The 12,996-nt window shown below is 31.2% G+C and overlaps 1 protein-coding gene across 2 annotated transcripts in view; it reads right to left on the bottom strand.

Moving 5' to 3' along the window:
* The window catches only part of DPYD (dihydropyrimidine dehydrogenase), an 824,864-nt gene that overhangs the window by 612,990 nt on the left and 198,878 nt on the right, over positions 1 to 12,996 (bottom strand). For both annotated transcript variants that reach the window (XM_081305920.1, XM_081305921.1), the window contains one exon: positions 10,522 to 10,609. In XM_081305920.1, the coding sequence (XP_081162046.1) occupies positions 10,522 to 10,609 (88 nt within the window). The remainder of the gene's footprint in view (positions 1 to 10,521; positions 10,610 to 12,996) is intronic.

Here is a 12,996-nt window from a genome sequence, read left to right as displayed (position 1 = left end):
ATCATTTATAAATGCTTCACAACTTACAAGCAATGGAGAATGTCTTGAGAAATTATTGAAAGGTGAAGTGAGATTAACACTGCCAATTCCTCATTCATCTTACATTAAAAATGTTGAGGCTGGGTTGGTGGCACACATCTGTAATCCTAGCAGCTCCGAGGCCAAGGCAGGAAGATGGTGAGTTCAAAGCCATTCTCAGCAATTTAGTGAGGCACTAAGCAACCCAGTAAGACCCTGTCTCTAATAAAATACAAAAGAGGGCTAGGGCTAGGGATGTGGCTCAGTGGTCAAATGTCCCTGAGTTCAATCTGCTGTACGGCCCCCCTCAAAACAAAAAGTATTTCTCTATTATATTCAAAGATTAATTTTTCACTGGGGTTATTTTTCATTTCAACCAATTAAATAGTATATCATCATAAAGAACCAGAATTATGGCTCAAATATGATTCTTTTTGCTTGAACAGATACACACACAAACACATACTACATATTAATAGTGCATTTGATTTCCAAGGTTTTGCAGTAGGAGTTGAGTATCAAAATATATTATTATATTTTGTGTATGTCTACCTCTTAATTGATATTATACAAAAGAATAAAGTGCCCACAGATGCTACTAACTATTCATCAAATAACTGAGAATAATTTCATTTCTGATTTAATTTTAAATACACTGGTTGTCATGTTTGATAACAAAGAGAAAAACTGTAGTTTGGTGTCATTGTTGGTTTTCTTGGTCTGTTTAAAAATTGTTATAAAAATAAAGATTCAGATTAATTAAAACACTTTGTCCTCAATAACAAATACATGTAATAGCAAAATCATACACTAAAGGTAAAAATTGCTAAAATATTCTCACCTCAAACATTTAAAAAAGTAAACTCATTTATTAATGAATATCATACATATACAGAATACACAAATATATACATATATACATATCTACGCCATGTATACACACACACATACATACATACACATACATACAATGATAATTAATGGATAGGAATACATTCCTCAAAAACTCTCCTATCCAAATATACATGTAAAGATTTTTTAATAATCACATATATACTTGGTTACTTGGTTATTTATGCCATTATTGACTGTAATTTCACACCATGATTTTTTTTGTGATAAAAAAACAGCATATTTCTTGAGGGTTTGCTCTTTATTGCTAAGAATATGAGAATTTTCTTAATTAACAGAATGCTGTGATATATACTGCATGGTGTTATTATATTACACAGATACAAATAGATATTGCAATAAAGTATCTTCTCAAAGTCCATTAGTTTAAATCTATTACTACTTTCAAAAATATAATTAGTATTGATTGTAATAATTTAGTTAAAATTCTTCAATGTACCAAATTGGTTTTCAAAATACTCAAGTTTCTTAAACATGAAGTCCACTGCGTTACACTTTAGGTAATAATGTTAGACCTAACACTCCAGATGTTAGTAATATTTTTAGAGTTTTGTTGATAAAAAATATATTATTTATCCCTTCATATTTTAAAATTAATTTGAAAGCATATATACTTTATTCATGTAGATAGTGTAACCGACAAAAGCACACTGGATAAGAATTCTGGAATATCCACTTACACATTCAAGCAGCTATATAATCTGGGATAATTATCCTTGCTGGATTTCAAATTTCTTTTACATACAGTGAGATGATTAGCCAGATTAAAAATATTTTGGTCTAGATTCTATTACATTGACATTTAATTATTAATATTGGAAAAATATCTAATGTGTTTATATGTATATAAAGCTGGACATATGTTTTTATACAGATTATTCTTGGTCTTGAGATACTAAAGAAAAAGTTACAATTTCAATTTAACTCACATATGTACATATTATATATCATTAATCTATTTTCAAAATAATTTAAATAATTTCAAAGGTATATCCATAAACAATATGGTATTACTTATTTCATATAAAATTGACTTAACACATAAAAAGAAAATACTTTCTCACTTATGTGGACATTACTTTCCAATTCCATATTGCTTACATTTTGTAATTTACAATCAACTAAGACTTGCTAAGCCTTTTCAGGTTCAAACAACCACATATGGCAACTGAAACAAATTTGAAAAAAAGCAGTGACCATTATATCAACTATGATTAAAAGTAAAAATGTAACCTTCTAAAATATCAAAGACATATATTACCAAACAAAACAAGATAGATTTTGCATAAGCATGAATGATTCAATAGACAATGTTACATCCATCTATCTTGTTCAGCACATTAATTAAGACATGACATTTTGAAAATAATATCCAAGGCCATTATCTTTCACACTAGTAAATTTAGTATTGTACAATTTACCACATTCAATAATAAGAAGTTATATATTAAAATTAAAGACTGGATTCTAGAAATTCAGTTAATAATTGCATCAACTGATTAATTAGGCAAGATGCATTTACATTTGCATTAGTAATTTGAAATTAGTATTGTATTATGGTCTGAACATAGTGCTCAATAATAACTATAGAGTTTCAGTTTATAAAGTTAGTTTTATATGTAGAGAAAAGCTACACTATTATGAAAATATACATAATATTGATGATGGTTATAGCCAATAATAAAATAAATTACATAGCATAGTAATTAAAACAGCTTGGTCCTCTTTCATACAGATGGACAGAACAAGAGAATTGGGAAGATACTCAAATAATTATGTAAGTAAGTACATAAGTGGCATAAGTAGATTAGTGTGGAAATGTATTAACTTTTATATATTAACAAATGTTTATAGCAACTTTTAAACCTTTAAAACTATCAGCCATTTGGGAAAAAATAACTGAATATTTCTCTCTTCATAACATAGTAAAAACTTAATGTAGGGTCTGCCATATATTACTTTGAAACCTCTCTGCTTAATTTTATTTTACCATTTAATTTAAACATTATTTTCATTATAAAATATATATGTTCACTGTAAGAAGTAAAATAATATTGGTATTCATGAGGAAAATATAACTTCACTTCTCCCTACCCCAAAATGAATCAACCAGGAAACAAAATGTAAATTGTGATATCATCATTAATTATACAGAGATTGTTTCTTCCCTAAAAATTGCATCATACTATTCATATTACTATGCAACTTGTCTTTTTCAACGTAATAGGAAATCCCTTCTAATAAAAAAAATACAATACAGTTTTAAGAACAGCCTCATAACATTCCTTAATATAAACATAGCCTAATATATTCACCTCATACTGGAATTATTGTCAGTTTTTTTGCTACTTCAAATGAGGCCACAATTGCTTCAGGTAACATCTTTGTACATATGCCCATTTATGTAGCAGTGTTTCTATTTCTTTAGGCAGAATACATAATAAAACCATTGTTGATAAGTCTATTTTTTCATAATTTCATAATTTTCAAGCATATATTCATTTTAAGAGAGTTTTGTTTCATTCCTGCTGAACAGCATAGGATGTCATTAAATTTTTTTATCTTAAACTATCTGATGAGAGAAAACTGATGTCTTGTTATGTTTAAATATTACGTAGTCCCAAAAACTCATGTGTGAGACAATGCAAGAAGGTTTATAGGTGGAAATTGGGTTATGAGAGCCTTAACCTAATCAGTTATTTAATACATTGGGAGGCAAGTCATTGGCAGGGGGCATGCCTTTGTTATATATTTTGTGAATTGAGCTTGGTCTCTCTTTGCCTCTGTGTTGTGATATTCTGACCACTTTCCTCTGCCACATTCTTCGGCCATGATGTTCTGCCTCACCTCAGGTCCCAAGGAGTGAAGTCAGCCACCTATAGAGTAAGACCTCTGAAACTGTAAGCCCCAAATAAACTTTTCATCCTTAAATTTATTATTCTCAGATCGTTTGGTCATAGCAGCAAAAAAGCCAACTAAAACATATTTCATCCTTTGATTTGCATTTTTTGTCTACTATGGATGTAGGACAGCCTTAATATGGTTATTAAGCACTTACATTACTTCTTCTATAATCTTATAATGTTTGCTCATAGTTATCTTAAATGTATCATACAAATTTTCAGTAACTCTGATTAAAAGGGATGACAACACTTGGTCTAAAGCAAACATGGAAAATAATTCTTCAGGTGGTTTCAAGTCTGGTTTTCATTTTAAAATACTTTTTAAAATTTATCTAATAAAGCTTGCTCTCTTACATGATTAAAGCTTCTAATATTTAAAATCTTAAATACTTTATGTTTATATGTATATAGTTGGGTAGTATAGACAAACTGATGTGTACTTAGGATGATGACCTGATTATCAAGTTTTTAAAAGTCAAAATTATTAGAGTAACTTATTTAAACACCATTCATTTCCACTAAACTCACATATACATTCTCTTCATTATACATTATGTACTTATATTCATTTCATTTATAGACTTTCACCTCTCCCAGATCTGTGTACTCTGTACCAACACTACAGTGTTTGTATTATATTAGCTTTATCTTGAGTATCAATATTTGATATGGGAAATCTTTGTTTTTGTTTTTGTGTTTTGTTTTTTCCTTTTTGCTTTTTAAAAAATTTCTTTCTTCCATATACTTTTACAATCACTATTACAATATTTTGTAGAAACTTCCACATTCTATACTTGTAAAAATTGAGGTAGACTACTCAGTTATTCTTTAGTAATTTTGTACTTTTCCATTGAGAACCTGTTATTTGCTAATTTTTAAAATTAAAATTATAAGTACAGTATTTAAAAAAAAAATCTCAAATGAGCCCTTAAGTAGGCATGTCCATGGACTGAAGATGACAAGTATGCCAGAGAAACAACTAAAATCATCTCAATGATATTTCCGAAAGCTGGTGAACACAAGCTTCCATTCTCAGGGCCTCTTAAAACCCAAATTTGTAAAGTCACCCAAACTTTGAGTCCAATATAAAACTTCACCATAAAGTCAGGACTGCATAAACCTCCATCACCAAAAAGATAAAATAAACATAGTACCCTATTACCTGAATTTGTAAAGAAACCTTCCTGTCTTAAATTTGGAACTGAGAAAAGAGGGGAAAAACATCTTCACAAATTCATAATAATCCAGTCCTCTATTATATTTTTGGTTTAATTCCCAAATCTGGCTGATTAATACAACAGCAAGCAAGTAATTTAGTTTATATGGTTTCAGGAAATTTATAGTAAAGCTACTGTCTGACAGAAGCAAATACAAGTATTGTCTAAAGAAATACACATTTGTCACAGTTCTTAAAGAATTTAATAGAGAGTTTCAAATAAGATGAGTAAACAACAACAAAACAACAAAAAATGTTAAACATACAAAGGCAAAATGATGAGTGTAGCCAGGAACAACATCGGCTGCTAAAGGAGCCTCATGGGAACTCTTGGTGGTAAAATTATAGAGTCTAAACATAAGTAATTTTATGTATTTTGAAAAGTGGTAGTTTGAAAAAACAAAAGGCCAGATTAAAAATAAATATAAGAAAGAACAATTTAAATACAAAATACAGCAAAATCTCAAAACTCAGTGGACTATTTAACAACATTGTAAACCATTGAAGAATTAGTATAGCTCAAAACAAAAATGAAGGAAGTGATCTAGATGAATGATTGACAGATAAGCTAAGTCACAAAGAAAAAAGTAATATTTAAGTTTATATCTAGGGGCTGGGGATGTGGCTCAACTGGTAGCGCGCTCGCCTGGAGTGCGTGCGGCCCGGGTTCGATCCTCAGCACCACATACAAACAAAGATGTTGTGTCCTCCGAGAACTAAAAAATAAATATTAAAAATAAAAAATTCTCTTCTCTCTCTCTCTTTCTCTCTCTATCTATCTATCTTTAAAAAAATAAATAAATTTATATCTAATAAGATTTCCATAAAGATCAAAGTGGGAAGGAATGAGAAATTTTCCCCCAAAAGATGAAAGACATCAACCCACATATTCAATAATCCATAAAACTAATTAGGATAAATAAAATGAAATTTAGATTTAAATAAATCATTGTAACACTGTTGATCACCAAAAACAAAAAGATTTTTTAAATAATTTTTCTTCAAAAATACTGCCCTTAAATGAGCAGAGATTAGACTTCTGTTCACCTTCCAAGCACAGCAAAGGATGACAAAAGACACTGGAAGAATAGTTTTCTTCCATGATATGAAAGAATAACTGCTAACTGAATTCTATAGATTGTTATTTTCAAATTTAAGGAAAAACAGTTTCAGCAACAAAAACTAGAGCAGTTTGGTAACAACACACCCTCTCTTAAGAAAAAAAATTAAGTATTCTAAGCAAATATAAATGGCTTCCACATGGAAATTCCAAGATTGAAACCAAAAAACATAAACATTTGAAAAAATGTGAATAATAATAAACAATAAAGCTAATCCTCCATTGATTAAATAAAACATTAATACTCTCCTCAAGTTGCAAAAGGAATAGAATTAATGTGCACAAACATTATCCTTTGAAATGTAAAAAATAATTCCAAGTATGTGATGCCAGAGACCCTCTTCCAGATTAAAATGCTAAATGACATAAATTCCTAACATACTAAATACCTGACAGCTCATCTGTAATGGAAATTGGCTCACAAATTTAGAGCCACTGATTTAAAACCATAGGGTTCATTAGATTCTTCAGGTTACAAGCTGTGTACCCTGGAAGAATCTAACAGTTTTTTTAAAAAAGTTTTGTTCTTAAGCTCCCTCTCTTAGTATATAGGTTGTTAGACTTCTGTCAGTCCTCTTGAAATGGATAGAGATGCTCTACATTTTAGAGATACATAGGAGAGAACTGGCTTTGTGTACCAAAGAAAACTTGAAATCTTATAACTACTTTTTGTTTTATATGTCTAAAATATTTATATTTTAGAAGATTTCTGGGTGATGAACTATAAACTTCCTAATATATTATCATCTGCTCTTAAGTTTCTGATATAAATTCAAAAAAGTCCAATCAGTTTACACAATAGATTATGTCTTCAGACATTTATTTCCAGGCACTGAGGAGCCAACCAAAGTTTATTGAGCAAGGAAGTAATATAATTACAGCTATCCTTTTAGACAATTCTGGAAGTGGTCAACATTTTGTTTTGTAAGAGTATAAACTGCTTAACCACTGAAATTCAAGAGTAAATCTAAAAGAATGTACCTTATCTTTCAAAATAAATTTTCTTTCTGCTTTCTCACACTTGTGTGATACATAGATCACATATGCGCACACATTTTTATGAAGATCACTTTTTTAGAGAAATACTTATTATTATCAGTACTATTTCTTAATCAATTCTGCTGGTGAGATTTTGTTGTCCTGGTTTCCATTTACTTTCATTAAGAATCTATTAGAACAAAGAGCTTTTTATTTTACATTGAATTAAAATCCATTTAAGTTGGATTTTCTCTAAAATTTACTAGTAAATTTATGTCTATATAAGAGTCACACAAATCTGAGTACACATTAGTGGAAAAACCAATGTTTTCTAATTTAATATAATGGTTTTTCTAAAAAAAAGAACTTATCACTAGTGTTAAATAAAGGGCCATGAAAATCAAGAATGCTTAAAAACAGACATTTTTTCCCCACTACATATATAGATTGACCTCATGTATTTATATATAAAACAGTGTTTCTTAAAAGGAAAACTATCAAGAATATAGCCCAGTATTCACAGTTTGATGAATCTGAAGCATGTACTTCCAATTGAGAGATACAATTACAAACAACAGTCTGCACAAAAGAAACAGAGAAAAACTGACTGAGGAGGCACAATAGAATTGAGTGTACCTTTCGAAACTGGAGCTGTAATCCAGTTTGTAAGAAAATAAAGAATGGAAGTATTGGCCTAAACGCCACTGAATCACAGAAGCCTAACACAATACAACACAAGTGACATCCTTTTCTCAAAGAGGAGCAAGGCTCATTGAGTCAGGCGATTCAATTACCCTCTCACCCTGAAAAGAACACCCCCTGTGCTGAGGTCCACTGGCAGAGCAGTGTGGGACAGCCTCCACTGTACACAGCCAGTAAATACCCAAAAAGCTGCAGGCTTCAAAGAACAAGAATCTTTGACCTTTTATGATTGCTCTGGTGATTCTCCAACAAAACAGTACTTACAATAGTTTCTTAAATGCCTGACAAAAGATTATATTTTCAATTAAATATCTTCAAATCTCTTATATTCGTATGGAAATCTGTTTAAATAAATACCTAAGCACAATGCTTCATTAGGTAGTAAAGAATGTGGACAAATTAATGAAATGAAAAGAGGTTTTCCTAAAATATCTTGTTTAAACATTTCAAAAACTCTTCAAAGAATATCATTATTCCCTCTTTGTTACTTGTCCTATAAGTTTGTATAGATCTTGAATAAGTAAAGCAAATAATTCATCATAAGGTAACTGATTTTTCAAATATCTAGGGAAAAATTGGTTAGCATGATCTTCAAAGATCCACCATAATTCTCACATCACCAGGTCTGATATCAGGACAGTTAACTTGGAAACATTTTTAGTCAAAACATTTTAGGCCTCAAACTTTGGATATTTTTCTTCACTCCTCTTCTAATAAGATGGTTATAGAGTAAGATTTCATATATATTTCACAAAAAAATGATTTGTTTTCATACATAAGATAAGTCTGTGATGATAAATATTTGGGACACCTGAAGTTTATAAAAGAGATCTCATCCCAGAATGCATCTTCTAAATTATAAACCAAAAATAGAAAACTTATGATTTCCTGCTATTTATAGGACTAAGTCTGATATGTTGAGCAGGTTGCTCAAATATTTCACAATATAATCCTATCCAATTGTCTTGTCTCTTTCCCACCATTCTTTCTCATGTAATCTAGGCCCTGTTCTACCAATGCTGATTTATTACATTTCCTCAAACCAGTTAGGAATTCATTTATAATCTAGCATTTCCACATGCTAAATACTTTTCCTGGGTTGCATGGATTGCATCACCAACCACCTTGAATTATAAGAAGTAATTTAGTGTTGTTGTTGTTGTTTTTTAATATGTGTGTCTTAACTTTTATAAACTTCTAAGAGTCACAGGGAGGACTCCTTGTTACCCAGAGGCCAGCACTATTCTTGGCAATTAGGAGGTGTTCAATAAATAACATCAACAACAAAAATGGAAATCACTTCATAGTATTTATATATTGACTTAACAGGGAAATTACTGATTCTATGTCAACAAAATAATTCTTAAGTAATTACTACATTAGACACTTTTATATATAATTATTCAGTATATACACTACTTCATAATTCCATCATAATTGAAAATAAAGAAGTAAGAAATTTTCCCAGGGTTAATATTAAGGATTCATCTACAAATTCAACCCAGATGTCAAATCCTAATAAGTGTGACCCTGCAGATTAATGTCATGCCCCAACACCTAAGTAATAACTATCAATTCTTTTAAAATCCTAGCCATATAAATTTTTATATCATTCCCCCCCTAAAATATTTGTTATAAATAATTGATATATAAAGAAATGATCTTTATATCTAAGAAGGTACGTAGTTGTTGAAGAAGGACTTTGTGGACCTTTACTGACATTTAGAATATTAGTGGTTATCCTTGTAAAAGGAATAGCTGTTAACTTTAGGGAGACTTTCTTCAGCATTTGCTCATTAGTTAAAGGATAAGACAGTTGGCCAAGAGCTCACAGTGCTCTTTTCACAAAGACAATAGGTACTATTAATTATTTAATCAATCAACCATTAACTCAGTGAGTAGAAACCAGGCTGAGCCTTCCATTGACTTAAAAAGAGAGAGATTAAAATCTCCTTTATTCTATTACTGATTATAAAAGCCTATTTCCTTATGTTTTTTTTTTTCTTTTTAGTTTCAACTCTGTCTCTATTAATTATCCCAAATCTTAAAAAAATTAACTGAATTTCAGTAAAAGGAAAAAGTCCATCCCTTAATGTACCTTAGTATGCCAACTTAATACAAAAGCACATTTTAAAATAAAGATGTTTTACAAGTTTGAAACTTGTTTGGATGATCAATGACAATTCCTATCTGTAAGCATTCTGGAAGCTTAAACTAAAAACTATTCAATAAATGCCTTGCATGAAAAAAAGCCCGTAAGGGCTGGGGTTGTGGCTCAGCAATAGAGTACATGCCTAGCATGTGTGAGGCTCTGAGTTAGACACTCAGCACCACATATAAATAAATACATACATACATACATACATACATACATACATAAAGGTATTTTATCCACCTACAACTAAAAAGAAATATATTTAAAAATATTTTTTAAATCCCATTAATTTCAACTATTTTTAAGTCAAAAAGCAACAAATAGCATTTTCATAGCAAGTAAATCACAACTTGGAAGAGCTTAATTAATAAAGTGTGCCACATTTGCAAGTGGCTATAGGTATCATATTTTAATGTTACAACAAAATTTACTGTTTTGTGATTTGACCAATGTAATAAAAAAGATAAAGATCAAATGCTGTTATTAATTTATTGTACCACAATAAATCTGAATTTACCTTGTTTGCAATACTTGTGATGAATGATTTAATATCCAGATGAGTTGGACAGCTCTTCTGACAGGGGGCATCTGCACATTTCAGGCATCTAGGGGGAAAAGAATAACTGTGTTAAGATAACTACAAAGCAACTGACAGAATCTTTAACATATTTTTACCCTATACTCATTCAGAGTTAATGCCTACTAAATATAAGTAAAATCATTCTACTTTTAGGTACAAAACTTTTTAGGCAGTAAAGTAAATCCATAGTGTCTGTATTTTACCTTTTGCACACCTCCTGAGCACCACTCTGGCTAATAACTGTTCACCTTCTCAGAGCCTTCTAGAACTAATGTGCATCATTCACTTACTCATTTCCTATGTCAATCTTATTTTGTTTCCTTACTACACTGACCATGATTAGAAGGAGTAGTTCTTTCTAATAAGGTTTGCATATCTGAACATCATAATTGTTATACAGATGCAAAGGTAAATTCTTTTTTTACCACCTACAATCTTTTCTTCCTCTTTTCTTCTCTTCCTCATTCTAGCCAGCTCACTCTCTTTCCTACATTTTTCTAACTTCTTTCAAGGTGCATCTTATTTACATAACAACTGGGTTATGCAGCACTTGCTTCCCAGACCCACCCCACCATCTTCTGATCCAAAGCATTTATTTCCCCAACTGCCTTTCCTTCAGATGAAGAAAACACTTCAAACAAGGTCATGCCCCCTTCTAGTGGCAGTCCACATCCAATTACAGGTCAATGAGGGGGTTAGAGACCTAGACTCCTTACCCCCAGATCCTGGTCTGCAGGATCTAAAGAAATCTTAGTGTCCAATCCCACTTCCTTCACTATTCTACAGATGTTGACTTTCAAATAAAGCTTCTGAATTCCAATCCTATATCAGAATATTAATTCTGGTGAAATGACCAGAGATATGCTCAAACTTCAGAGCACCCAAGGACCACCTCGGGAGCTTGATATACATCATGCATTCCACAGCATGGCTCTGTTGAGTCTCAGCTATTGGACGGGGAATCTACATTTTGTCAAAAAGACCTGGAAGGTTATTCTGACAGATGTCCTTAGAACCATATTTTGAGAAGCATAACGCTATAATTACTTCTTGAGGACAACTGAAACCACTGGATAGAACCATCCTTTATTTGTGTATTATGTGTATATTTACTCTTTCACTAACTCATTAATGAATTTTTAATGAAACCCTGTGCTTTAGTTTGAGTGTGTCCACCAAGTGTTCATGTGTTGGGAGTTTGGTCCTCTCCATGTAATGGTGTTAGGTGATAGTGTGGAAACTTTTTAAGAAGGCTTAGGGAGAAATAATTAAGTCACTGAGAGCTCTGGTCTCAGAAAGAATTTATATAGTTCATGTGGAATCCTGATTAGTTCTTGCAAGAGTGTTATCATAAATTAGCAAGCATGGTCCCGTCCCAGTCTCCCTCTGGCTTTCTGTCTTGCCATGTGATCTCTCCTTCTCACATACATTTTCACTGTGATGCCATCCATATGAGACCTTACCAGAATTTCATTGTTTGGATGTTCAACTTCCCAAACTGTGAACTAAATAAACTTCATTTTTTGTTATACATTACCTAATCTCAGATAGTTCTTTAGAGTAACAGAATATAGACGAATACATCCTGTATGGCAGACCCTGGGACGTAAAAATATAAAACTAATGAAAAGACCACCTTACTTCTGCTCTCACGGAACTTGAAGTTTGGAGGAAGTAGAAATAAATAAATAGATAAATAAATAAATAAATAAATCATATATATATATATATATATATATATATATATATATATATATATATATATAGTGTTGCAGTATATACTATAATCAACGTAAATCAGTGAAAAAGAGAATGCTAAAGGAAAACAGGAGACAAAATAATCCTAGAGGGAGTCAGGAAAAGCTTATTGAGAGTAATAATACATAATTGAAAGCTAAAGGAATGAACAGACCTTGCAGTAACAAATGATGGTTCATTAGAGTGTAGGGTCACTCAAGAGAATGACTCAAAAATAGAAACAATATATGTCAGGGATTGAAAAGAAAAGAACACACCAGGGTACGTGAACTAAAGGAAGTTAGTCTGACTTAAGCAAGAATGATCTTAAAGAGAAATTAGGCTGCAGATATACAGCTTAAAAAATGGACAGCTGTCTCATGTTTCAGAAGACCACAATTCTCCAAGAACTTTCACTGAGAAAGAATCCTACATTACTCAGTGACAAAGGTGACTAGCTAGCTCATTATCTATCAACTTCCATGTGCAAAAACCTGGGTTCATTTTCTTCAAGAAAACAATACCATTCTCTGTCACTCTTTTGTGAGTAAGAGTCCTTTTCATTGTCTGAACCAATTTCTCAGTACCTAATTAATATCTTGTTTTTAAATCTGATCTCTTTCCTCTGGTTTGTGCCCTTAGCCTTCTCTCTAAATTAAATTTTACACAATGAGA

Source organism: Spermophilus citellus (assembly GCF_964194105.1).
Source record: "Spermophilus citellus genome assembly, chromosome: 9".
Taxonomy (NCBI): Eukaryota; Metazoa; Chordata; class Mammalia; order Rodentia; family Sciuridae; genus Spermophilus; species Spermophilus citellus.
This window is presented reverse-complemented; position numbering and strand designations above follow the sequence as displayed.